This window comes from Grus americana, chromosome 1 (assembly GCF_028858705.1).
Source record: "Grus americana isolate bGruAme1 chromosome 1, bGruAme1.mat, whole genome shotgun sequence".
NCBI classification, from domain to species: Eukaryota; Metazoa; Chordata; class Aves; order Gruiformes; family Gruidae; genus Grus; species Grus americana.
The window spans coordinates 65,183,108-65,207,739 of NC_072852.1; the positions used below are offsets into that span (position 1 = coordinate 65,183,108).

At 46.0% G+C, this 24,632-nt stretch overlaps 1 protein-coding gene across 2 annotated transcripts; it reads left to right on the forward strand.

The window, feature by feature from the left end:
- The first annotated feature begins 1,847 nt into the window (after positions 1 to 1,847).
- Positions 1,848 to 23,562, forward strand: LOC129203549 (single-stranded DNA-binding protein, mitochondrial-like). 2 transcript variants are annotated; one of them, XM_054818215.1, is made up of 16 exons: positions 1,848 to 2,182; positions 6,947 to 7,146; positions 8,010 to 8,058; positions 10,686 to 10,858; positions 11,483 to 11,604; positions 12,848 to 12,994; positions 13,833 to 13,934; positions 14,267 to 14,352; positions 15,248 to 15,418; positions 15,507 to 15,649; positions 18,323 to 18,359; positions 19,840 to 19,900; positions 20,840 to 20,980; positions 21,644 to 21,731; positions 21,946 to 22,034; positions 23,377 to 23,562. In XM_054818215.1, exons 1-16 carry the CDS (start codon positions 1,850 to 1,852, stop codon positions 23,421 to 23,423), a joined length of 1,989 nt encoding a protein of 662 aa, XP_054674190.1. In that variant the 5' UTR covers positions 1,848 to 1,849; the 3' UTR covers positions 23,424 to 23,562. The 2 variants fall into 2 exon arrangements, with proteins under 2 accessions (XP_054674190.1, XP_054674180.1); XM_054818205.1 differs by lacking the exons at positions 1,848 to 2,182; positions 6,947 to 7,146; positions 8,010 to 8,058; ... (5 more) ...; positions 15,248 to 15,418; positions 15,507 to 15,649 and adding an exon at positions 18,088 to 18,197.
- Positions 23,563 to 24,632: the final 1,070 nt, after the last annotated feature.

The window sequence follows — 24,632 nt, forward strand, 5'->3', positions numbered from 1 at the left end:
TATCCAAGGCTGTAAGTACTGAACATCCGATTAACACAGTCAGATCGCAGCAGTATTAAAGTGGTCCTATCACAGGACCGCAGCTGGCCAGCTGCTGCAGAGACAGTTTTTCATGGCAAAAAGCAGCCAGTGCCAGCACTGGCTCAAAGTAAGGTGCTGGGAGATGCAGCACCCGCGCCGCAGGAGAAGGGAGTCTGCACAGCAGTAACCAGCTCTGTGCCTGGAAGAAACGCTGCAACCTCTGGGGCAGATGCAGCAGTAAATACCGAGTTCCTGGCACATCCTCCTGACGTGGCTTTGGTGGCCCGTATCAAATGACTTGCTCATCACAGCCTTAACAGGCAACTCCAGAGACCCTTATGGCCATACTTTTCATTCAAAGACCAGGTTAGGAGGGCTGAGTGACCTCAGATCGACATGTCCCTTTATTTTCTGGTGGGAATTCCCCTCATCGTGTGCATGGGAAAGCACATGTCAGTTTTGACAACCCCCATCTCTTCTGGGCCACGGCCACTTCCAATTTCTGCATGTCCTAGCAGCTCTCCTCGATGCTAAGAAAAAAGGCTGCTGTAACCGTGTTCCCAGTTAGTTAAAGCTCACTCTGGTTCCTCTTTGAAACACAAGCTCACAAAGGCACAGAAAGATCCTCGTTTTTTATGGAAAGGCGCAGCAAGAGGAGACACTGACCTGGCCCTGGTGAGCGGCAGAGCAACCCTACCTGCAGAGCTGCCTTCACCAACGCAGCCAGCTTCTCCCTCCTCTCCTGGGGCACATGCTTGAAACCTCAAGATGGGAATCAGTACAGAGACCTGTGTATGGTCCCTAACTCTCTCCTGAAGTCTAGCATGTTATAAATTAGGCTACTAACCTCTCCACGCTGCAACACTTGTCCAAACTAATACACATCTAAGTGCAGGAAGTGAAATTCAGACTTAAAAGAAGGAAGCACAGGGCCCCATCAGCACAAGACTAATCACTTATACAAGTAAAGCCCACAAAGACTGCATCTCTGATGGGATTAACATGGAACAGACGGGCTGTCAGCAAACATCACCTCCTCATAGGCCCCAGGAAGCTGGAGGAGGGAAGAGCGTGCAGAAGCAAGGAGATGACTCAGAGGGAGCCCTGGCTCCCTGCAGAGCTGGTTGCAGGCACAGCAAATCCACAGCAAATCCACAGCAAACCCCCTCAGCCAGCAGCTTTCCTAGGCACAGGCAGGTGTGTGCAGGTGGTGCTGAGCTCCAGATGTTTCCCATTAGCAATGGCCCAGGTGTGTGGGGTGGTTATAAATGTGCCAGGAGAAGGGCAGTCTGTAGGGTGTTTGGTACATCTTTTGCTTTTACAGCTGTATGTAGTATGGGTTCTTTTTCTCTGGTTGGAAAACTTAAGGTAGAAAAGGATGAGGGGAGGGGTAGTGTGTGGTGTTCTTTAGGATTTGATAGGTTTGTTTCTATGTGTGATGAGAGTAGTGGATGAAGTACTGGTGGGTGGAGAAGTTACCTTAGAGGCTTACTGGGAAAGGCAGTGACTTCTGAGTTGTATCTGACTTGTACCAACAAGGTGAAAAGCAGAATCTGTTGTAGTTAAGTGGATGGCAACAATGGATTTGTATTTGCTAATTCTGGGGTACTCTTCCTTAACCACTACCATCAAATGACACCTATGAGTGATCAAGACTTCTGTGTATGTGGGCTTGGGGTGAGGGAGTGTGTGTGGTGAGTGGAACTAATGCTTTTGATAAGGCAAGGAAGAGGGTGGTTAGTCTGTCTGTATAAATAATGCTATCTTCTTCTTCTCCCTCTGACAAAGCAGGCCAGTATCAGCTCTCCCTGTTCTGTTTTATGGTGACATGGATGACTGGGACAACAGTGATGAATTCATTCAGCGACTGGATTTTTCCAGTTGTGGCGAAGAGAGCGAAGACAGAAGTGTACATGAGGAAGATGCCCTGAGCTTGAGCCCCCCTAGGAGTTGTGAGTTCCAGAAGTGGCAAGGGAGCAGTCCTCTACCAGCAACCCCTCAGAGAAAGCTTAGTGAGATTTTCCTGAGCAGGACAAAAGTCTGGGTGAGTCCCACCCTGAAGCCTTCCCTGGCTGCGAGCAAGAACCTGTGTAATGCTGAGACACCACTGCACATCACTTGGAAAAAGCTGCAGCTGTGTGACACCCCGCACACTCCCAAGGTAATGGCATGTATCAACTCTGTGGCTGAGCAGGCAAGGTCTGCAGCATTGCTGGGGCATCAGTGCGTGGGTAGTGGGGGGATCTGTTATTAGCTCTGTGGAAAGCATTTTTTTAATGTTACTGTTGTTAGTGTCTACTCTTCCCTTAGAAACCTGGACTGTGAGCTTCTTAGCTATGGAAGGGTTATTCTGTGAGTGTGACTAGAAACCTATGTGTGGGAGCAAGTCTCTTGATTCTTTCCAAGCTGTTGCTAAAACCAATTAGTTGGTGTTGGGCCACTCTGACTTAAATGAAACAAGCAACCATGTGCCTTGACTGCTGGTGTGCCCCTCACCTTCTGTTCAGGGGAGTGGACATCTGTAGGTCTCAGCAGGAAGTGCGCGCTGTGCTGCCAGAGGGATAAATGCATCTCTCTGAGGAGCTCATCATTCCAGGGGGAGCTTGGAGACAGGCAGCTGCCCCGATTGCTCTGTTCAGCAGGTTTTTGGATGCAAGTGGGTTTTCTCTTGAAAGAGAAAGTTGGAAATGGCATTGTGGCTGGGATATACTTTGTCTGGTAAGTCTGGATCGCCTCCAACCAGCTTGTTGTCCAGTGACACTGATTCTTTTTGTGTGCGTGTGAAACTGAGCTGCTGCTGTATTGGGTCTGGCTGAGATATAGCTAATTTTCCCCATAGCAGCCCTCACAGTGCTGTGCATTGGTAGCCAGCAAGGTGTTGGTAACACACCGGTGTTTTGGCTACTGCTGAGCAGTGCTGGCACAGCCTCAAGGCTGTCCCTCCAACATTCCCCCTCACCAGCAGGGTGGGGGTGGGCAGGATCTTGGGAGGGGACACAGCCAGGACAGCTGACCCCAGCTGACCAAAGGGATATTCCATACCATATGAGATCTGCTCAGCAAAAAAAGCTGAGAGAAAGGGGGGCGGGGGAAGCATTCATTATTTACAACATATGTCTTCTGGACCAACTGCTACACGTACTGAAGCCCTGCTTCCTGGGAAGTGGCTGGACATCACCTGCTGATGGGAAGTAGAGACTAAATCTTTTGGTTTTCCTTTGATGCTGTGTGCAACTTTTGCTTTATTAAACTGCCTTTATCTTGACCCATGAATTTTTTTCTATCTTATTTTCTCCCCCTCCTTGTCCTGCTGAGGAGGGGAGTGACAGAGCGGCTTGGTGGGCACTTGGCCTCTAGCCAAGGTCAACCCACCACAGCTGCTCAGTGAGTTTGGGGGAAGCAGGACTTTGTTCTTGGGGTAGCAAATCCCCTGTAGAAGGGGTAAGAAATCAATGTGCTTGCAGGGGAAGGTTAGCCTCTCTTCCTCTATGTCACTGTCCTAAAATGTAACTTATCTACTGAGCTGCTTTCTTGGGAGAACGATCCCAGCCCCTGTTTTCTGTGAAACTTCTTGTACAGAATATAATACAACTGCTTTTTGTTGTCTTGTAAGCCCAAGTGGAGGCTTGGTTGCAGCTTTTGTGTTCCTAGATATCTTCTGTTGTGTGTATTGGCTTCTAGCATTCAAGACTGCAATGACATGTAGTTTTTTCAGTCTTCTCTCAATATTCTGCTCTACTGATAGACTGATTGCTTCTTTGCTTAAGTGGTACACAGAAGATAAGTCCTTTTAGTACTTCTGAGCTAGGATTTGACTTCTGTCCCTCTCCAGAAACCTGATTATGTGGAGAGAAGAATGATCCTGTGGCCACACAGTGGCCACAGTTACTGAGGAATGACCTGCTACTCTCCAGGGGAAAGTGGCTCTAAATGGCAGTACTCCAAGAATTTCCTGCAATGACCCTTTATAAGAAATCTCCCTGAATCTCATCTGAAAATAGGTGACATGTCTAGAATCTCTTCCAGATCAGGTGGGCTACTGGTAGTGCAGGGTGCTTCACTGTGTGCTCTTGTGTAGATAACACGTTGGATGGATGCTTCAAGACATGTTGCTCATGGTTTGTCACCTTGTAGCCCATGAGCAGCAATTGCACTAAATCAACAATTTATTTTCCTTTGCTGTCTTCTGTGAGAAAGGTCTTGGTTTCCAAGCATGCTGCAAAAGGTGGGCTCTAAAGGGCCTAAATCTGCTTATCAATGAAGCTGGGAGCAATGATCTTGGAACATTTGAAGGTAAGAGAGCAGAGCCACATCTAACTGCAGACAGATGAGCACTGGAGCCCCAGCTAGGATGCATGGCAGAGGAGGCAGATGATTGTATTTTGTAGACTTACCCAATCCTGGAACAGATTGCTAGAGCTAGTTATGGTAGCTGCCTTATACTGTATGACAGCAGCTACTCTCAGGTGATGTTACAGGAGACAAGTCTGCTCAATTACAGGACCAAGCCCTAGTAGAGCAGATGAGAATTACATGCATGCAACAGCAGGCTGCAATGGTATTTTTAGATCTCTTTCTTGACTTGTGGCTAGACTAGAATACAGCCACAATTCTACAGAGCTTCTAGGCTGCTGGGTAAATTGGGCTTGGACATGTACTGCTTTTAATGCATCCATATGCAGAACTTTTCCATCCAAGAGCAAGGAGATGCAGACCAGGACTTGAGAAAGTGACCAAGAAGCACTTCCAGGGTCATAGTAAACCAGTAGCTGAACTTCTGAGTATGGTATAGAAATAGAGGGATGTCCCTGAAGTAGCTATATCTGAGTGCAGTATCAATTAGGTGGATGCAGGATACTGCGTGCAGCTCTAGGTTTTTATCTTCAAAAACTTTCAGTGAGGAAAGGGAAGAACTCTAGATATGATCGTGGACCCACATCTCTGCTTGCAAGAGTGAGACCACTGTTGGATCAAAAAGATAGAGAAGTTTCTTGATTTTCATGACAGGGAGAGTTCTAGTTCTTGAAGGGCTATGTGTTGGGTTTGCGTGGCAGGGTTTTGGTGGCGGGGGGGCTACAGGTGTGGCTTCTGTGAGAAGCTGCCAGAAGCTCCCCCTGTGTCTGATAGAGCCAATGCCAGCCGGCTCTAAGACGGGCCCGCTGCTGGCCAAGGCCAAGCCAATCAGCGCCTCTGTGATAACATATTTAAGAAGGAGAAAAACACTTAGAGAGAGAGCTTTTGCAGCCGGAGAGAGGAGTGAGAAGATGTAAGAAACTCTGCAGACACCAAGGTCAGTGCAGATGGAGGGGGAGGAGGAGCTCCAGGCGCCGGAGCAGAGATCCCCCTGCAGCCCATGGTGAAGACCATGGTGAAGCAGGCTGTCCCCCTGCAGCCCATGGAGGAAGGATGAGGGGGTGTAGAGATTCCACCTGCAGCCCGTGGAGGACCCCACGCTGGAGCAGGTGGAGGCACCTGAAGGAGACTGCGGCCCGTGGGAAGCCCACGCTGGAGCAGTTGCTGGCCGGACCGGTGGACCCATGAAGAGGGGAGCCCACGCCAGGGCAGGTTTGCTGGCAGGACTTGTGACCTCGTGGGGGACCCCATGCTGGAGCAGTCTGCTCCTGAAGGTCTGCACCCTGTGGGAGAGACCCCATGCTGGAGCAGGGGAACAATGAGAGGAGTCCTCCCCCTGAGGATGAAGAAGCGGCAGAGACAATGTGTGCTGAACTGAACCCAACCCCCATTCCCCGTCCCCCTGTGCTGCTGAGGGGGGAGGAGGTTGAAGCCGGGAGTGAAGTTGAGTCCGGGAAGATGGGAGGGGTGGGGGGAAGTGTTTTAAGACTTGATTTTATTTTCTCATTCCTCTACTCTGTTTTGCCTAGTAATAAATTAGATGAATTCCCTCTCTAAGTTTGGTCTGTTTTGCCCGTGACGATAATTAGTGAGTGATCTCTCCCTGTCCTTATCTCGACCTACAAGCATTTCGTGATGCCTTTTCTCCCCTGTTTAGTGAATGAGGGGAGTGAGAGAGCGGCTCTGGTGGGCACCTGGCCTTCAGCCAGGGTCAACCCACCACAGGCTATTAACTAGAAGAAAGAGATATGTTAAAACCTCTTTTAGCCCTTACACCACTCTCTTAAAGCTGAAACAAGTCAAAGCCAAACATATTTCAAAAAGCAGATGGTTACTGAAGAGGTGAAATCATGGAAAGTAAGTAGATTTTTCTGCTTTCAGAGCAAGACTTGGGTGAGTCTCAAGTTATGCTTTACTTACCCCAAGCTTTTGGACTAGTAGGTGAAACGCAAGGGCCTGTCTTCTGTGGGAAGCTGAACTATAGAAGATCCAGAGGTTCCTTCTGAACTTAAATTTCTGAAACTATTCTTTCTTCTCAGAGAATTGTTTTCTGGTCACTTTACCTGTAGCCATATCAAAATATTTCTACCAACTTCTCCTATACTAATGCTGCTTATTGCTGGGGAACTGAAAGGAAACTTGGGTGATGTTCTATCTTATCTCCTGACAAACCCGTCCTGATGGAACTGATGCGACAGTCCATGCTTGACAGAACTGGGTCTTTCATGTTAATGCAACATATGATGCAACTTCTGTGTCTCTGTAGGTGGGAAAGATGAGCAAGAGGAGATGGCTCCTCTTGAGGACTGTGCATGCCAAAATGGCTCTGCAGGTCTCACCCAAGTGAGCAGGGAATAGAGTCTGAAAGGGCTTAGTGAAGAAAATACTCTGTGGAGGGAGAAGACGACAGTCAGGACTAAATTAAGGATGCAGGGTTTTAATGATTCAGCTGTCCTGAGGAAGGGAGTTGAGCTCTTGACTTGCAGGAGAGTAGAGATTTTATTCTGATATAGCAGCAACAAAAATGTTTTGCTGGCTTATCTGCCGTGTTTTATTTCTTTTCTCAATACAGAGCCTGTTATCGAAGACAGCTTTTCCTTCGTCTGGGACAAAGGTCCCACCCAAAGGCTTCCGACATCTGAGATTTACTCCTGGTGCTGACTCAGATGACTCTACGCAAGCTTCTCTTGTCAACATTAATCCCTTTACACCAGAGTCGTATCGACAAATGCTCTTTCTTCCTAATGGCAAGCGGAAGACCAGAGGAGAGCTGTAAGTGAACTACTCTTAAACAACAGGTGGTAAGGAGACTGTTTGAAGGAGATAAGTAATGATGGAGACATTTAGTACCTGGAGTTATTTGCTAACAATGAATCATTCACTTCCGTTATATTCACTGGTGCAGAGCAAACATTAGCAGACATTTGAAGGTAATAGAAATATAAATAAAATCAATCTTTTCCCTTGTTCAGAAATGTAAGTGGGGGATCAACAGCTAACCTCAATGCTATGACTGTGGGAGAAAATTGTACCTCTTTCTTGACCATGGGTAGAGTGGAGCTTGCGTCAGTTCTGCACATACCCGCAACCTGGAAGAAATGACATGCATGTTTACATGTAATACAGCTTTTAAGATGGGTGCAGGCTACTGCTGACCTGCAAAAGTTCTGGATCTGGTCAGGGTTAACCAAGGCACGAACTTAGTCTATACCTGTGCACTATGATGATGTTCAGCTTCTTTCATAGCCCCAACTGTAACAGCTGCTCAGCTGGGTATCCCCCTTGAAAGAGAACTGCTGCACAGTGCTTTTGCTAGGAGCTTGTTGTGCAAGGTCATCTCCATGTAGCTTCACCACTAATGAGGTGGCCAGGAGAATGATGCTCCCATGTCCGGTGGGCACTACAAAAGTTGGTATGTGGAGGCTTTCTAAATGGAAACAAAGAATTCCTAGTCTGGGACCACAGTCTTTAAGGCCTCAACTAGAAACTCACTGTATATTATTCCCCTACAAAACACATCTTTAAACTGTGATGTGAGGTTTGGAGATTCTTTTGAAAAATGTTTTCACTTCAAATCTCAGTTGGATTGTTGTACTGACATAATACATCCAGAGTCTCCTAAACTTCTGTTATAGGAGAGATCCTGTTCCAAGAAGCCAGATAAAACAGGAGCTACCTACCAAGGTGAGTGTCTGTATGTATTCCTCCCACAGAGAGGATAAGATGCTTGTAAATACTTGGTGCTTGATGGAATTTATTCTGCTACTGGAATTTAAATCATGACATGACAAGAGGATGATTACCCATGATAGAATAGTTCCAAGCTGAATGTTTTATGTTAACATTTGTTTGAGATCACAAACTTGGAAATGATTCCTAGCCCTAAAGGAGACTTACTAAAGCAGATCTAAAGCTTTGACAACTAATCCTAAAACTCATCGAATTTGGTCAGGAGGCCTTTTTAGGAAATATTATATAATTAGAGTTCCTCAAGGGGAAAGTAATTGCTGTATTAGTATATTGAATTAGTGTGAAGAGTGACTGTACCTCTGTGGCTTGAAAAGCAGCAGATGTGTTGCTGTTCCTATGAATTGGTGTACTGAGAATCTTTGGATGTGAATGGAATGTGGTTTCTATCTTGCAATGAATATATGGACCTGCACTGCAAAACCAGAAAGCCTCAGCTGAACCGTTCTGGTGTGGATTAGTGCTGAGGTTTTTAGTTGTAGTAGTCACAATGGCAAACTCCTGAAGCGAGTCAGAAAATTCTATATTCTTCTTCAGTGGGAAAATGTTTAGTTGGGGTGTCTATGTGCCTTGAGGTCCAAGGGAAGACCCCACCACAGCTTACCTAGCTACAGGACAGCAAACACTGTCTTACAACAACAGCAAGAGAACTTGGTTTTGTGTTGATGTCTGTGCTTTGGTGGCAAACCTCAGTATCAGAGTGCGTTGGCCTGGCTGCACGGGGCAGGGTGTGAGGCCTCATGTACCCCCAGCTGCACTGGCAGAACTGGGTGGCTGGTGTGGGAACCAGTGCCCTGCAGCCTTCTTCCTTCTTCCCAGCTCTATCTGGGAGGAAGATACTCACCCAGTTGGCTTCTAGAAAGCAAGCCAAGCCAAGCCTGAATTAAATATCTGTGTTCAGATGAGTTTCCTGAGCAGCCCCTTGAAGGAAGTATCTGTCTTGTGCGGGTAGGTAGAATTATTTGTTCATTATAATTGTGATTAGGCTTACTGGAAGAATAATGGTACCCTCTAGCAGAGGAGACTGGTATTGCAGACAAACTGGTCTCCATGGAAAAACTAGAGCTGCAAAGTAAATATGCTACCAGGTAACATCCAGGGCTACCACAATCATTGTTTTCCTTAGAAGAAAGCCTTAAATAACTTGTGACTCACAGAAATATTATTCTGCTCCAGCACTGATTAGAATGAGCATATAATACAGGTCTAAAATTGTGTATTAGGAGGTATCTTTATTTCCTGAGCTTTTAGAATCACAGAATCAAACAACGCCCACCTTGCTACAACCTCCTTTGAGGTAGTTGTAGAGAGCAATAAGGTCTCCCCTCAGCCTCCTCTTCTCCAGGCTAAACAACCCCAGTTCCCTCAGCCGCTCCTCATAAGACTTTAAGATACTGTAAAATATAGCTGCCTTATGAATTATAACCTGTTGTGAAGGGTTGATGTTTCATACGATGTTTCATATGTTTCTTGCTGGCTGTGAGGACCAACTCCTTGCCCCCACTCTTTAAGGTCATGTATTGTATACTAGCACCAATCCCAGCAATTGTTTATGTGGAAACCACTGTGCAACATGAGCTGCTGTCACTGTAAGGGATACTCATCTTTTCTTTACTTATCTCCCCTGCCAGTAGACATCACTCTACAAGCAGTACCAGCAGCTCCTATTTCCCTGGTGACCATTACTGTAGCAATAATGATGTTGTAGCTGTTCTGCAGGCTTTCAGCGCTTTGTGGAAAAGCGGCTCCTGATCAGAAATTACTGGGAATACAAACAGATACACTGAGACCTGCTAATCTGCCATTAGTCAACAGCTGTTCCTTCAGACCTGATAACAGTGTAAACTGATGCAGAATGTCCTTGCCGCAGGCAACCTTTACTGCCAGAGTTAGGCCCCATAGCTGGGGCCACACTAAGCCAATGCACCGAGCTTCTCTCCTGAGCTCAAAAATAGGCAATAGCTTATTATTAATCATGAGTTCAGTACATGAGTCTGGCTAATAAAGAGTGACTGGACTTCTACCTACTAAGGCTGGTAACAGGTCTTCTCGAGTCTGCAGCAGCTGGGCAAAAGACAAATATGTTGTTGTTGCCCACTGTTGATTCCTGACTCAGTCAGCCATGGGTCTAGGAACTGGGCAGGGCTACCATGAGAAGAGATGTGATGGTAGTAACCCAAGGAGGCTTAGGCACATACAGCCAGCCAGACTGCAATTCTCCTTAGCTGCAACTTTCTATGGCTAGAAAGTCATGGTTTAAAAAAAGAACAAAACAAAAACCCAATAACCCCTCCCCAAAAAAACCCAAGCCAACAAAACTTGGCCAAGATGGCCTTTGTTAGGTGGTCAGAAAAAAACTCAGCATGCCTAAGTGGAAGGTAGCATTTCAAGAAGAACTGGCAGTGCACCTGCATGCATGCCTGTATGAACATCCAGAATGGGAGAGGGAGCAACATGGGCGCTCTGTGAGACCAAGTGCTACACAGCTCTAAAAACATGACAGATGTTATTATCAAAGTCTTTCAATTCATACTTGTGTCTTGGCTGTTTTTGTGACCTTGTAGAGATGTCCTCTGAAAGAGAGCAATATGGTTTCCCGCTACAAGAAGGAGTTCCTGGAACTAGAAAAAATTGGTGTGGGGGAGTTTGGCTCTGTCTACAAGTGCATCAAACGCCTTGACGGATGTGTTTATGCCATCAAACGCTCCAAAAAGCCTCTGGCAGGATCTTCAGATGAGTGAGTGTGCTAGCTGGAAACTGACAGTTGAAATGCTGGGCAAGTTCTTGGGAGGTGTGATGGGGAAGGAGGGAGTGTGGATCTAAAGGTGTCTGAGGGGTGGCATGAGCAAAACCTGGCTGCTGTTGTACTCTCAAGCAGCAGTTGAGAGAGTGGGTAAAGTTACTGCTTTAGGACTATTGAATATAAATGTCTGAGGGAAGAAACCACATGCATTGCAAAGTGGGATGACAGCTTACCTGAACTCCTCAGGTCCATGCAGCCAGTCTCTTTAAAATAATGCCTGCTGTTTCTGGTACATCCCTGCCCTGCTGTACAGCCAGCACTGCTCACATCTCTGTGGACCAGCTAGTCTTGCCCTGCATGCTGAAGCCAAGTCTTTGAAGCTGCCATTGCCTCTTCAACAAAAGACTTGCTCAGTGATATGTTTTTTGACAGCTGCTCAGCAAGTTTGATGTGGTGTTCTTGAACATCCTTTTTAAGGGCAGGGGCGAGTTTTGCATCAGCAGCTGTGAGAGCCAGTCCATCTGCCAAAACTCAAAAGAAAGTCCTAAACACATCTGCTTTCCCTTTCTCAAGCCAGGCTACCTGTCACCACTGCTTTTTCTGTGCATGCTTCTCTAGGCAGCTGGCACTGCGTGAGGTTTATGCTCATGCAGTCCTTGGACACCACCCCCATGTTGTGCGCTACTACTCGGCGTGGGCAGAGGATGATCACATGATTATCCAAAATGAACACTGCAATGGTAAGAGCTGTGGCGTTGTTAAAGGCTGAGATCTCAGGATGGGTGCAGTTACCTTTTGTACCTAAATATGGGATGTTTTGACTTACAACACAGCAAACTGTGTTGGTGCTACAGTTTCATGGAGAATCCAATAAGGGCTCATAATATTTAGCAAAAGCTCTGAATGGTGCTAACATCTCAGAAGTAGCGAATACCCTCTGATTTGTGGGATTTAAAACTGTTCCTCTGTGTTGGCTGGCCTGGAAAAGTATTTTCCATGGCAATGCTGTGTCTTGGACTGCCCAGGTAAAAACTGGTATGAGTGAGCCAAGAGCAGCTAACTTAAGTGCTATGTATCTTGGAAACAAACCCTTCTTAATGAAGGGGAGTAATGATTTGAAGAGTGGCTATCTGGTTGAGATAAAGGCACCTTGCATCTTGGCTAGAAGAAAGGGCTCAACAGCTGCAGAGGAACGAAGCTAAATAATGAGGTAAATTGTAAATGGGGTGGTGCAGGCACGGTGGTACACTCTTACTTGGGTTTGCCTTTGGCCATACCACTGTTTGGGAGGCATTGCAAAAGACACCTCTGGCTACTAGAAGAGCGGAAGACAAATGCGTAACTCTCATCTTTCAACTGCTCCTGTAGTCTTGGGACTCAATGATGAGTGGTGATAGCTGTTTGGAGTAATGACTTCAAATCTGGGGGAGGTAACCATGAAATGTGGCAATCACTGCTGCAGCATTGATGCATTTCTTGTGTTCTAGTGGAATAATATCTGAAACTAAAGGAGAAGTAGTGAAAAGCAGGCTGATGGGAAGAGAGAGGCCGTAGTATTTGCTAGTCCTGAAATAGTCAGAGTACCTTAATGGAGACCCACAAAATTCTGCTTCTGTGTCAAATGTTACATTCTTCAATCAAAAAACTGCTAGTGGGAGCTTAATTTCTTTGGTCCACCATTCATGTACCTGCTTTCTGCCTGTAAGCATGGCAAAAGTATTTAACTTCCACTGTTCACTTGTAGCAGCATCGTTACCAGGTTAGCCCTTCTGGTGCTGTAGTGCACAGACCTTGGCAAGCAGGAGACAGGGTGCTCAAGGCAATGGGAAGGCTGAAGCCAAATGGTGATGTCAAAGTTTGATCACTAGAGCTTATATAGCTGGTCTGGTCAGGGCTTGTCACTAGCAACCCTGCAAGTGCTCTGGGCAATAGTTTCTATTAAGCTATTGACATGCTGCTCCACAAAATCTTGTTTTCACCTAGGTGGGAGTCTCCAAGATGTGCTGCTGGAAAACACAAAGCTTGGCCAGTATTTCCCAGAATCAAAGCTGAAAGACATACTGTTACAAGTCTCCATGGGGCTAAAATACATCCACAACTCTGGCCTTGTGCACCTGGATATCAAACCTAGTAAGTATAGTGCTCTCCTCCTTTGTGGGCCCTCCAAGTGACCCTCCGGGGATAGGACCTGTAAGAGGTCCTTCTGACTGGACCTGTTACAGTCCTTCAAAGAGGAAGAGAAAAGAAAGGAAAGAGGATCTTGCCCTAAAAGGTGAATGTCTTGTGTGGTGGGTTGTTTCATTTTGTTTGGTTTTTTTTTTTTAAATCTTGCTACTACTGCTGCTCTAAGACTGAACCTTCTCTGTTAGTTGGCAGCATTTTACTTCTGTGTCGTGATCTTCAGAATCCTGGCTCATGGGAATCACTTTGATACTGGTGGAGCAAGTAGGGCTGCTAATGAAGACAGGGACTTCCTTATTTGCTGCTGCCTTGTTGCACAACACTTGACCTTTCTATGTGAGATCTGGAGTGAGAAGTGAATGTTTATTGTACCTACCCTGAGGGATTAAGGTCCTGCAAAAAATAGTAACAAGCTTTCCTCTCTGCAGCTGATGATGAGTACCCCCAGGGTGATGCTCCCCCCACCCCCCTCCCAGTCACATAGTTAGGTCCTTATAGTGGAGCTCCTCTTTCCTGCTGAAATCGTGCTTTTAGCTTGGGGAGCAGAGGGAGGGACAAAGTCGATTACACTAGGATATTGTAGGCACAAGATACAGATGTCTTCTGTCAGCTGTATTGCTGAATATGGAAGCTGGGCAGAAAGCAGACTAACAGGTGGGAAGCACGTCCAGAACTTCTCTGGCTGCAAAGCTTAGCTAGCTTGACAAGTGGGATTTCTAGGAAGTTATCAGGCTGCTGCAGTCTGGCTACTGGTATCACACTATTGCTAAACTTCACTATCTTGCAGGTAATATCTTCATCTGTTACAAGCTGGCAGTTGTGAGCCCTCCTGGGCAGGAAGAGAGTGACAGTGAAGATGAATCCTCTTCTGGTGTGGTATACAAGATTGGTAGGTTTTAGCCCACTTTACAAGTAGCTTAAGATTAGGGCTGCGCATTACTGCTTCGTACAGCGCTGTCCTGCTGGCTGAAGAGACTTGTATACAAAACTGATGGCATAGTCCCAAATGCCTCTGCTACTTACCAGAAGCAATTCCTCTGAGATGACAAGTCCTAGAAAACTCACGTGCTTGTTTCCAAGTCCAGATTCCTGAGTAGGAGCAAGCTTGGTCTCTTACTCAATATTTCCTGATTTCTCTGTTGGTGCTATAAAATGCAGGCTTTTATTGATGGAAGAGATCTACATCAGTTTGCTCCATTAGTTGCTCAATCTTTTTCTCAGGTGACCTTGGCCATGTGACATCAATAACAAACCCCCAGGTGGAGGAAGGAGACCGACGGTTTTTGGCCAATGAGATTTTGCAAGAGGTACAGCTGCTGGTGGGGCGGTGGGGAGAACAGGGTGGTGAGCAAGTGGGGAGAGATCAAATGTAGTGAAATCATTAGTCTGGCATATTTCTCACCTTATCTCCTTTTTTATGTCTGGTCTGGCTGTGAAATCGGCAAAATTACACTTTATTAAGAATAGTATAGGCAATGTAACTATTAAATATACTTCATAAGTAACTTTATCATTACATTATTGCACCTATCCTACCTGAGAGGAATGAATGAGGTAAAATGTCTTCAAATTGATAAAGGTTTTGACGCACCCAGCTGAGATTAAACTGTTGGATGTGATTACTGAAGAATATATACACCAGACAAATGCTTTGTACAACAAGCATCAATCAGTGTGGAGAGGTGGGAGGCATAACACACCTCTTAAACTGACAGCAGTTTTGCCACTCTGGCTAGCGAACAAAAAAGGAATCAGTATGCAACAACCAGCTTGGATGCATTCATCAACTCGGGTATTTAAGTGACAGTATCTTTTTTGTGCTTCAAGTGGATTTTAGAACCGTTAGGTCAATGTATCACATGCAGTCTTTAGTTTGAGTTGGGCATGGCTAGCTTATGGTCTTGTGGTGAAGGCTGGAGGCACACATTTGTTAGGCAGTCCTCGGGAGTTGCTGTGGTGATCCTAACGTGGGCTGCAAGCCCCTCAAGACTGAGTGAAAGCTAATGTGCTACTAGTTATCAATACTACCTGCTATCAATCTTTTTATCCTAAAGAGGAGAAAACAGCTCACTGGGAGGGTGAAGGCAGCAGTGTCATACATATACTTGTTTGGCTGTTTCTTTTTGAGCTGGTATCCCAACCCACCTTTGTTCAGTACAGCAAGACGTTCCCTTTCTATAACTGTTTATCTTCTCTCTGCAGCAATACTGCTATTTGCCGAAGGCAGACATCTTTGCCTTGGCACTCACAGTAGCTCTAGCAGCCGGCACAGCACCGCTGCCTCACAATGGGGCCATGTGGCACCACATTCGTGAAGGCAATATCCCACCAATCCCTCAGAAGCTTCCTCATCGTTTTCTTGAGCTCCTCAAGGTGAGGAAGTAGTCTTGACAGGATGGAGGCTTTTCCAGTTGGCATGTGACAGAGGGAGTGTTAAACGCTGAACTCCTTTGCCTTCTAGCTCATGATCCACCCTGACCCAGTGGAAAGACCTTCTGCTACGGCTCTTACTAAACATCCAGTTCTCCGTCCTTCACGTGGAAAAGCTGTGCAGCTCCAGAAGCAGCTAAATGTGGAGAAGTGCAAGACTGCCATGCTGGAAAGGTAGGGCTAGCTTGGGCACGGAGGGGAGGAGACATGGGCACAACAAATGCTGGTCACCAGCCTTGAGTGTAGGGCAGTAGTGTTGAGGGAGCCAATGTGCAGAAGTACCCAGTCAGCTCCTGTGCCTGGAGCTGGCGGGGGGGGGGGGGGTGCTGGGGCTGTAGCAGGAACTTGTAGTGTCTGAGCAGCTGTGGTTCACTTCTGGCTTTGCAGCATTGGCTGAATTAGAGCAGTGAACTTGCACGTTTACTGCAACCACTGGTGATGGAAAATACTGGTACAATATGCAGCCAGTGGGCAGATGAAGAATTGATACTGTACTGAGATTGTGGTCTAGCACAGAAGGTAGAGAAATATCAGGTGGTGGCCTCTTTCTCCTTGCTTCCTTACTGCTGTTGGCAATAATGTTTTGAGGTGCTGGGATCTGGGAACTGCCTCACCCACCCCTCTTAGTGCAATAGTCAGCTGGGGAATAGGTGTTCCATGTAGACAGGAGAGCGTATGCTCTGGGAGAGCAGCAAACATCAGGGGGAAAAAAGGCAATGGAAAAGAAACATGTGCCTTTATTAGGTATTTGTGCTGCACAAGATAACACTGATCTACCACCATCACAAATATCTGAAACAGAGGGAGAAAAACTGAGCTAGGGACTCCTCACATTGGTGCCAGGCTAGGTATTTGTTGCTGACCTGATGCATAGTTTTCTCTGGTAAACCTTCAAAGCTGATCTGTTCTGAAGTAGAAACTCTAGAGAAACCTACAGTAATCCCCATGTCATTCTCTAGGGTCAAAAGTCATTGCTCTCCAGCAATGCTGGAGCACTGCAGGAACCCTTTTGTGCAAAGTTGCTCGTGGCTTTCTTCTGTAGCTGATGGGGATTCATGTGTGATGTGGTTTTCTTCCTCTTCCTTCCGTCTCCCCCCTGCAGGGAACTTAAAGCAGCCCGCCTTGCCCAGACCCTCACGATGGACCAGCCCTTAGGAAGTGCCAAGTTGCAAGAGTCCAAAACCTCTTCTAAGCAGAACAGCAAGCGCCTGGTGGGAGGGAAGAGCTGTCGCTCATTTAGCTTTACTTTGGGTTACTGAACTTCTGTGTTGTCCGAAAAGCTCTGGCGGCTGAATGGCCCTGTGAAAGCAGAGGGTCTGCACAGACCAATGCCCCATACTAACTCTCCCTGTTGTGGTTTTTGGTTCCCTCATTAGTTACAATGAGATGTTGGCTGAGGGAAGAATGACTATCTTCCAAGTGTCAGATCATGGGATTTAAGATTATTGTCCTCAGTCCTATACCTGTTTAATTTCTTGTTAACTGGTCGTCTTCTAGACTAAGAATAGCTTTTCCATGCACGGAAAAGGATTGCATTTCCTCTAGTCGCTTCCCTCTTTGTTTAGTTGGGCCCTGTTATTGATGATGGGTTTTGTGGTCTTAACACTCTGGCCACCTGTGTATCATTGGAGGGGAGATAGTGGCTGTACATGGAGACAGCATCTGCAGCTGGGTCCTTCTAGCAGTGAGGAAGTAGGGACTATGGTAGAGAGCTTCATGCATCAGGAGATAGGCTGGTTACATGGCAGTCCTGGTGGACTCGGGCTGCAACTGGAGTGGCATTTCTCTGAGGAGAGTTTTCCTTCAACTTCCCCTCCCTTAACTTTCAGCAACAAGCGCAGTATCACATAACAGATGTGGTTGAGGTTTTGCAGACTAGTCCCTGATGTCTGACTTGTTTTGTGTTGATCAGCAAGGATTCCTTGCTTAATATGGGGGAAATAACTGTTGTGTGCTGGTAGGTGAGTCAGCACACCTATTCCCCTTCCACCATCTCACACGTGGTGCAACTGCCTGCCTGCAAGCCACAGCCTTTCAGCAAAGATGAGGGAAATCATAAAGGGCTTTTCAGGCCTTGTTGGTTTTTGGGAGTTGCCCATGTGAAGTGTGTATATATACTGAATATTAAATTTCATGCACATGCCCTCCCCCCCCCCAAATGTAACTTTCTGAATCCTTGTTGGCTGCATGTCTAGCTGTGGTAGTTGGACATGAATGTTGTACTGTTACAAGGGAGAGTGTAAAGTTGGTAACTTGGTTATTTTTAGTTTTTACTGAAGTCTTTTCAAGTGTTGGCCAGTGCTGGCTTTTAAACAGTTAGATACTATCCTATTAAGAAGCGAAATGTGCAAATAAAGATTTTAATCCTTTTACCTATGGTGGAGTGACTCTTCTTTTTTTTTTTTTTTTTTTTTTCCTTTTCTTCCTTGGGCCCTCCTTCCCTGCCCTCGGGGCCATCTCAGTCGCCGGGGGGGGCGGCCGGGGCCAGGCGCAGGGCAGGCCGCAGGCCCTGGCTACCCGGATAAGGCCGCGCCGCTCCCGCGCATCTCCACACGGGGCGAGGAGCCGGCCCACCGGCGGTGCGCTGCCCTCTCCCGGGCCTTCGCAGAACCGCCGGCGGGGGAGAGGGTCGCGTTTCCGCCCGGACCCTCGTTACGCAGGACCCGTCGCTTCCCTTCCGCTTCCGGCCGTCTGCGGGCGCTAAAAGACCGCGACGGGAGAGGTGTAGAGGGCAGCGGGCGGTCGGGCGGGAGCGGGCGGGCGGGCGGGCGGGCGGTGAGGTCGGGGTGTTGGCGGCGGGACGGGGCTCCCTCCTGCGCTGCTTCAGCCGTGCTTTTTCCTCCGCAGGCGCGGCGGCAGCATGTTGCGGCGACCGGCGTGGCAGGTAGGGCCATGCGGGGGGCTGGGGCCGTGGGTGACGGTTTAACGGTTCTCTGAGGGGGCGGCCCCTCGGGGCTCGGCTGCGGCCTCGGCGGGAGCTTGGCCCTGACTTTACTTCCCCGAGTGCCTGCAGCGCGGTGGGAGGCCGCTAAAGGCCCTCCCGCCCCGGGGAGGGAGTGGCGGTGAGGAGAAGCAGCTCCTGCCCCTTCTCAGCCCGCCGCGGGGCTTGGAATAACTGTCTCGGCACGGACGATGGTTTTTCAGCGCCGTCCTCAGTTGCAGCGTTACGAGGTGCGGGAATAACCGAGCATCCTGAACCCGTGCTTCCAGGCAAGGAAGCCGCTCACCTCTGCTCCCGGGCCAGGTGGTCGCGGAGCCTTGGCTGTGCTACCTGTGAGCGGCTTTTCCTACACGAACCAGCTGTAGCCGCTGGTGCCTTTGCCACAGCACTGAATCTGCCCTTAGAATCTGAATTTTTCCATGGACCTGTCAGGTCACAGGTGTGATTTCTGTGATTTCTTAAAAAAATATGCGGCACTACCCATGAAGAAAAGAAGGAAGTTCTGTTTGCGCTTGCACTCTACAAGAACACAAATGCTGGACTTCAGTTCCTCAGCTACTGAAATAATGATGTATTAAAGGATCCAGCTTGTGTGCGGAATGAGTCTTAGATGATTTGCACATACAGCAATGAATTATACAGACATACCAAAGAACTCTTGTTTTGTAAGTTGTATTTCCTCTGGTTCAGCTCCTCTGTTCAACACAGGGCTGTCAGTCTTGCCAGCTTTTAAGTTTTGCAACCACTTATTGTAATGAGATGAGCTTTTCTTCCAGTTGCTGCGCATGGGCCTCTTGCAGAGGTGTTCCTGGCCTTTTCTTTTCTCCTCCTTTCTTCTAGGACGTGATATATGCCAGCATCAAGTCAGTTTCTTTTCTTTTTCTGTCTTGTGTTTACCTGCAGCTTTCAGGTTTTTGTGGCCTTGATTTGCTGTTTGCTTGGGAATGAGGGGTTATCAGTGTGTCATACTGCTTATGGCAATGGATAGATGTACGTTTTGGGCAAACCTTGTTAATCTCTGAAGTGAAGCAGAAAGTTGATGAAACTATCAAAACTGTGTTTGTTTCCAAAAACCAAAGCCCAACCAACTAAACAACCTCTCCGCTTCAACCCCTTTCCCCTCCTGTATGTATTACAGAAAAACGGTAGTTGCTGCATGTCCCAGAAATAGTTGCTGGAGATGTACCTTCGGGCCATGCTTTTTCCTAGGCAGCTTTTTAACCCCAGTTTAGTCAGATGTTCTTTGAATGATCCTATTGGCTTCATTTAGCTAAATGGATTTCTTCCCTCAGTCTCCCTATAAGTCACTGGAAAAGAGCGTACTTGCAAAACCTCTGTAAGTGTTCACAAAACGAGGTGTAAGAGCACGTGAATATTATTCATGCTTTATGTCTTAGAAACTAACATTTGTCTGTTCCTTCAGGTGCTTCGCCAGTTTGTAAGACATGAGTCTGATACAGTCGGCTCATTGGTACTCGAAAGATGTAAGTAGCTCCTGAAATGAAACTTATCTGTTACTCTTTATGGTTTTTATCTCAGTTTTAGAATGGCTGAAATACACCAGGAGGGAAGCAGTGACTAAGAATACGTTGTTTCAAACAGACAGACTCTTAAGTAGCTTCCTATCTGATCTTTGTCAAGTCGAGCGGCCCTTAAGGAGGAAAGGAAAAAAGCCCTGACATAGAGTACAACCTGTAAAAGGCAGGTAGTCGTGCTTTATCGATGGCAGTGAATCCAGTACGCTGTTGTCATGTTTTCTGATACCTGCCCTTAGGTGTCTCATGTGCTTGTTTCTCAGATTCCATGTGCCTGGGTGACTCGTTTGGGTGCTGCTTCCCCAGCACGATTTGCTCTAGGTGTACACTTCAGACTTCACCATTTGGTTCACGCACTCTTTGTGCAAGAGTGATGCTTCCCTGAGGTCCTCCAGTTGTCCTTGAACAAGGAGGAGGAATAAAATTGTGTCCACCTAGTCCTGGTACCTGTGTAAAAACTAGTGACCATCTGGTTCAGAGGATGGGGTGTAATAATGCTACTTTGTTGTTTTAAAGGTGCTGTTTTAAGGACAAAACAATGCAATGCTATGGTTTTATCATAATGGAAAAAATAAAAGTCAAGATAAGTAAATGCAAAATAGTCTCCAGTAACATGTGGATGTGTCTGTGAAAAAGACGACAAAGGAACAGAAAGAATAAAGAACCTTTAGCTTTCTAAGTGAGCTTTTTCAGCAGTAATAATGATAGTATACGCACAGTCAAATCTGCAGGGCCTAACTAAGCCAAAAGTCACAAGAGCTTGAAGAATGGTTAGGAGGTGCAGAAAGTTATTGTTCTGGCCCTTGACAAAAGCCGCCGACTTACGACTTGCCATGATTAGAAGCATCGTAATTCACCTGTATATGTATTTACTCTCTCACATTTCAGCCATGAATCGTGTTCAGTTACTTGGTCGGGTTGGACAGGACCCTATCATGAGACAAGTGGAGGGAAAAAATCCCGTTACCATATTTTCTCTTGCAACCAATGAGATGTGGCGAACAGGGGACAGTGAGGTAACCCAGGGAGGTGAGTCTGCAATGAGCAATGTGTTCCGAGGTTGTTTGCATACTCAGTAGCACCACACTTCTGTCTTCAGGCTGCCGTGTAAATCTTTTGGGTGCAGGGAAGTTCACTGAAGGTCAGTGGAGATGCTGGTGCATTTGTGTGTCTCTTACTGATCCCCAGCAGTGTGTACTGAATAGAGATCTGCATGTCGACCTTCCTCTGGAGAAGAGGAAAGAGCGTTGCGTCGGCAATTTTCCACTGTTGGGGTTGCCAGAGGTGTAGCAGGTTCCATACTCTTATCTGTATCCCAAGAGGAGGAAAAAAAAAAGGATGATACATTTTTCTCTTTGATTCTTCCATCAGTCTGCAGCTACAGATGTCTTCTTTTCTCTAACTTTTGTTCAATGTGGAGTGTGTGAGGGGAAGAAAAATTGTAGTATGAGCACTGGCTTCCAGGAAAACTGATCTCTTGGTTTGAACTGTGCTTCTGCACGATACTTTCATGTGGACACAGATGAGTGGAACATTGAGTTCTAGTATGGAGTGGGAGATTGAGTGCTAATATACTTCCATTTTCAAATCACACTTCATAATTTGAGAACACCAACACGTTGAAACTAATTTCTGAGGCATCCAGCAAAAAGAGGATTTGGGATCCAACTTTGTTATTTTTATATAACTTAGGTGATATCAGTCAGAAGACAACATGGCACAGGATCTCTGTCTTCAGACCAGGCCTCAGGGATGTTACGTATCAGTATGTGAAGAAGGGGTAAGTGAATAACAAATGTGGTTGAGGATTTAATGCCTTAATAATTGATTGATGTAATAATTATGGTGCTATGCTAGGATAGAAGTGCAGTAAAATAAGTTAGCAGACCTGCCACAAGCAACTGATGCAAAACCCTGTGTATTCAGAATGAGACATAGAGGAGAAAACAGCAGTACAGTTCTCTGACCAGAAGCAAATTCTTGATTTTTTTCAGTGCTCGACTCTATGTTGAAGGGAAGATAGACTATGGTGAATATACAGATAAAAACAATGTGAGGCGGCAGGCCACGACAATTATAGCAGGTAAGGAACCAATGTACCAAGGCCTCCCTTACCCTTTGAAAATGGAGAGGGGGTGGAGGACCTTTGAAATTGAGCTTAGTTTGTCTTCATCCTCAGTATCCATGCTGGGGGATTTTGAGAGAATGGATAGGCTGTGCTACGAGACATCCTCTGGCACTGCTTGTCAAGACACAGAAAATGAGAGCATGCAGTTGCAAACTGTTGCATGGTTTGTTCACACAAACCAGTTGGTGCAGGAGGTAGATACTGTGTGTTTTAAGAAAACTGGTATGTAGTACTGCAGGTCAGGCAGATTCCTTTTCTAAGCAGACTTTGTTTAGTAACTTTGTCTTGGTTTGGCAGGGAATTTTTTCTTCCTGTTCAGAACTGAAGGCTTCACCAACTTTAAGGTCATCTGTTTGTGAAAGATGTTTTATGTGGGGATAACTTGATGGAGAATTTAGAAAGACCTCAGTCTGGTGGCCAGCAGTGGTAAGAAGAGCACAGAATGGATAGGGAGTAGACTTGTCCCTTGGGTAGACACAGTGAGGAAGAGAACCGGGAAACTGACTTTTTCCTTGAGCCCATAAATAGCGTGAGCATCTTACGTCTTTACTGTGGGTAGAGCCACTATCTTGTGGTTTTTGAGGGAGGGCTAAAATAATTGGGTTAGTAAACATTTCTGTTACACAAGTATATCTAAAAAAAACCCAACCAAAACCTGGGCCAGAGGAGAAGGAAGAAGAAACCAGCACAATTCTGGATGTTTCTGCTGTGCAGCCTCTTGAAAACAATAGTAATCAACCTTTTGCATGAATAGTTCTGCTAGCAGTGCTGTAGGTTGCTGTTTGTAAATAGCTGGAGGGGAGAAGCAAATCTTTTTTTTTTTTTATTAGTATTTATCCTAGTGGTTTCTTCTTTGTGTTTAATATCCACAGTCTCAAGATACTTTAGAAATTACTGAGGCTTGATGAAATATGAGCTTCCCATAGTCCCGTAAGCTGACGACATGGTAGCGCATACTGAAAATGACAAAAAAGAAATAAGCTGTAACTGATGGAGATCATAGTAAAAAAATTAAACCATTATTTTAAAATGTTTCTGGTATCTTGGACTATTCAGCAGCTTTTCATCAGGTTTAGCATACTTGTTTCACAGTATATATGGTCACCTTGAATTGTCAGCTCTCTGGGGAGATAGAGCAAGAACCCTGTATTGGACACTCTTTTATTTTATGAGCTATTCTGTTCTGAAACACGTCTGTGCACCTTATTTTAACACAAATAGGTTTTCTTTGTGGGTGTGTAGTCTTGCAACAGGGCAAAACAATCCTGAAGATCAAATTTTCTTTATTTCTTTTCAGATAACGTAATTTTTCTGAGCGATGGTGGTATGAAAGAAAAGGTGTGAGGTCATTAGTGCTCGGACCCAGGCCATTTCATTCCTTTTGTTTTACAGTGCTTCATAATTCTGTAATCATGTATATTGCTGTAGTTTCTTTAAAAAATAAATAAAATTATTGATACCTCTAGGGTATCTGCATGTGTTTTGTTTTGTTTTCCTGTGTGCTTTCTCTCTGTTCGTCATTGTTTGGATGTCTTTCTTTTTTTGTTCGTTCTTAAGAGAAAAGGTAACCCAGGCGGCTGTATTAATTCTTGAGCTAATGAATATATAAATGGAAGTCACCCTTTGCATCTTCAGCCATTTTCAAACCTTATATCCTTGGCTGCCTTAACAATCTGTCTTTTGTCTTGCGGGGCCTGACAGCCTAATCACCTCTTGCTGTTACCATCCCTCCTCTGTTCTATAGGTGTCATCCTCCGTTTTTCGTAACCAAGTCAATTAGGCCCCAAGTTTCAAGCAGAGCCATTGGCCTTAAGTGGTGCCAAGCTAAAATTTCTCTGCTGCAGACCCGGAGAAGGCGCTGGCCCCTCCCCTGATTGTAGTATTTGATCAAATCAGGTGGTGTCTTTCACCAAACCCTGTTTTCGTCACGTGCTTAGGTCTTAATAATTCTGGCATTTGCTATATGATGACTCTATGATGACATCAACGTTCTCATTCCAGTACCTTGCTAGGGTGCTATGCCTATCAGTTGCCATCAGGAGGAGCTGGAGGAATGACTGCCTTGGCTGCTCCTTTTGAGAGGCCTGCGATGGTATGTGAAAAACATTCCTGGTCCAGGATTCTCAGTTCATCTGGGAGTGGCATTTATTTTGCTTTAACTTTATTTTATTGTCAGAAGGACTGAGAATTATTAGTATTGTTAGTAAAAAAATTGCACAACTAAGAGGCATTTTATTCTATAACATGGAGAAGTGGTGAAATTCCCACTGCAATCCAGCATGACGTGAACAGGGAAAGAAAAATGTTAGAGGTGACAATTTCCTGCCTTCAAAGCTGGTGGGATTTTGTATCTTGTCACTCTCTGAACACAGTACAGAGCACGCTTATTTATAGTTTTTGCAGCTCTTCCCCCTGCAGAATGATGAGCTTGTTTATGCTTTTCTTTATGAGCATTGTCGGTACTACCAAAAACTTCAATTCTTTCAGTTCAGCTTTTACTCTGGTTGAAGTTAATGCTTTAACCAGTATCCCAGTCCCTGTCACTGGCATACT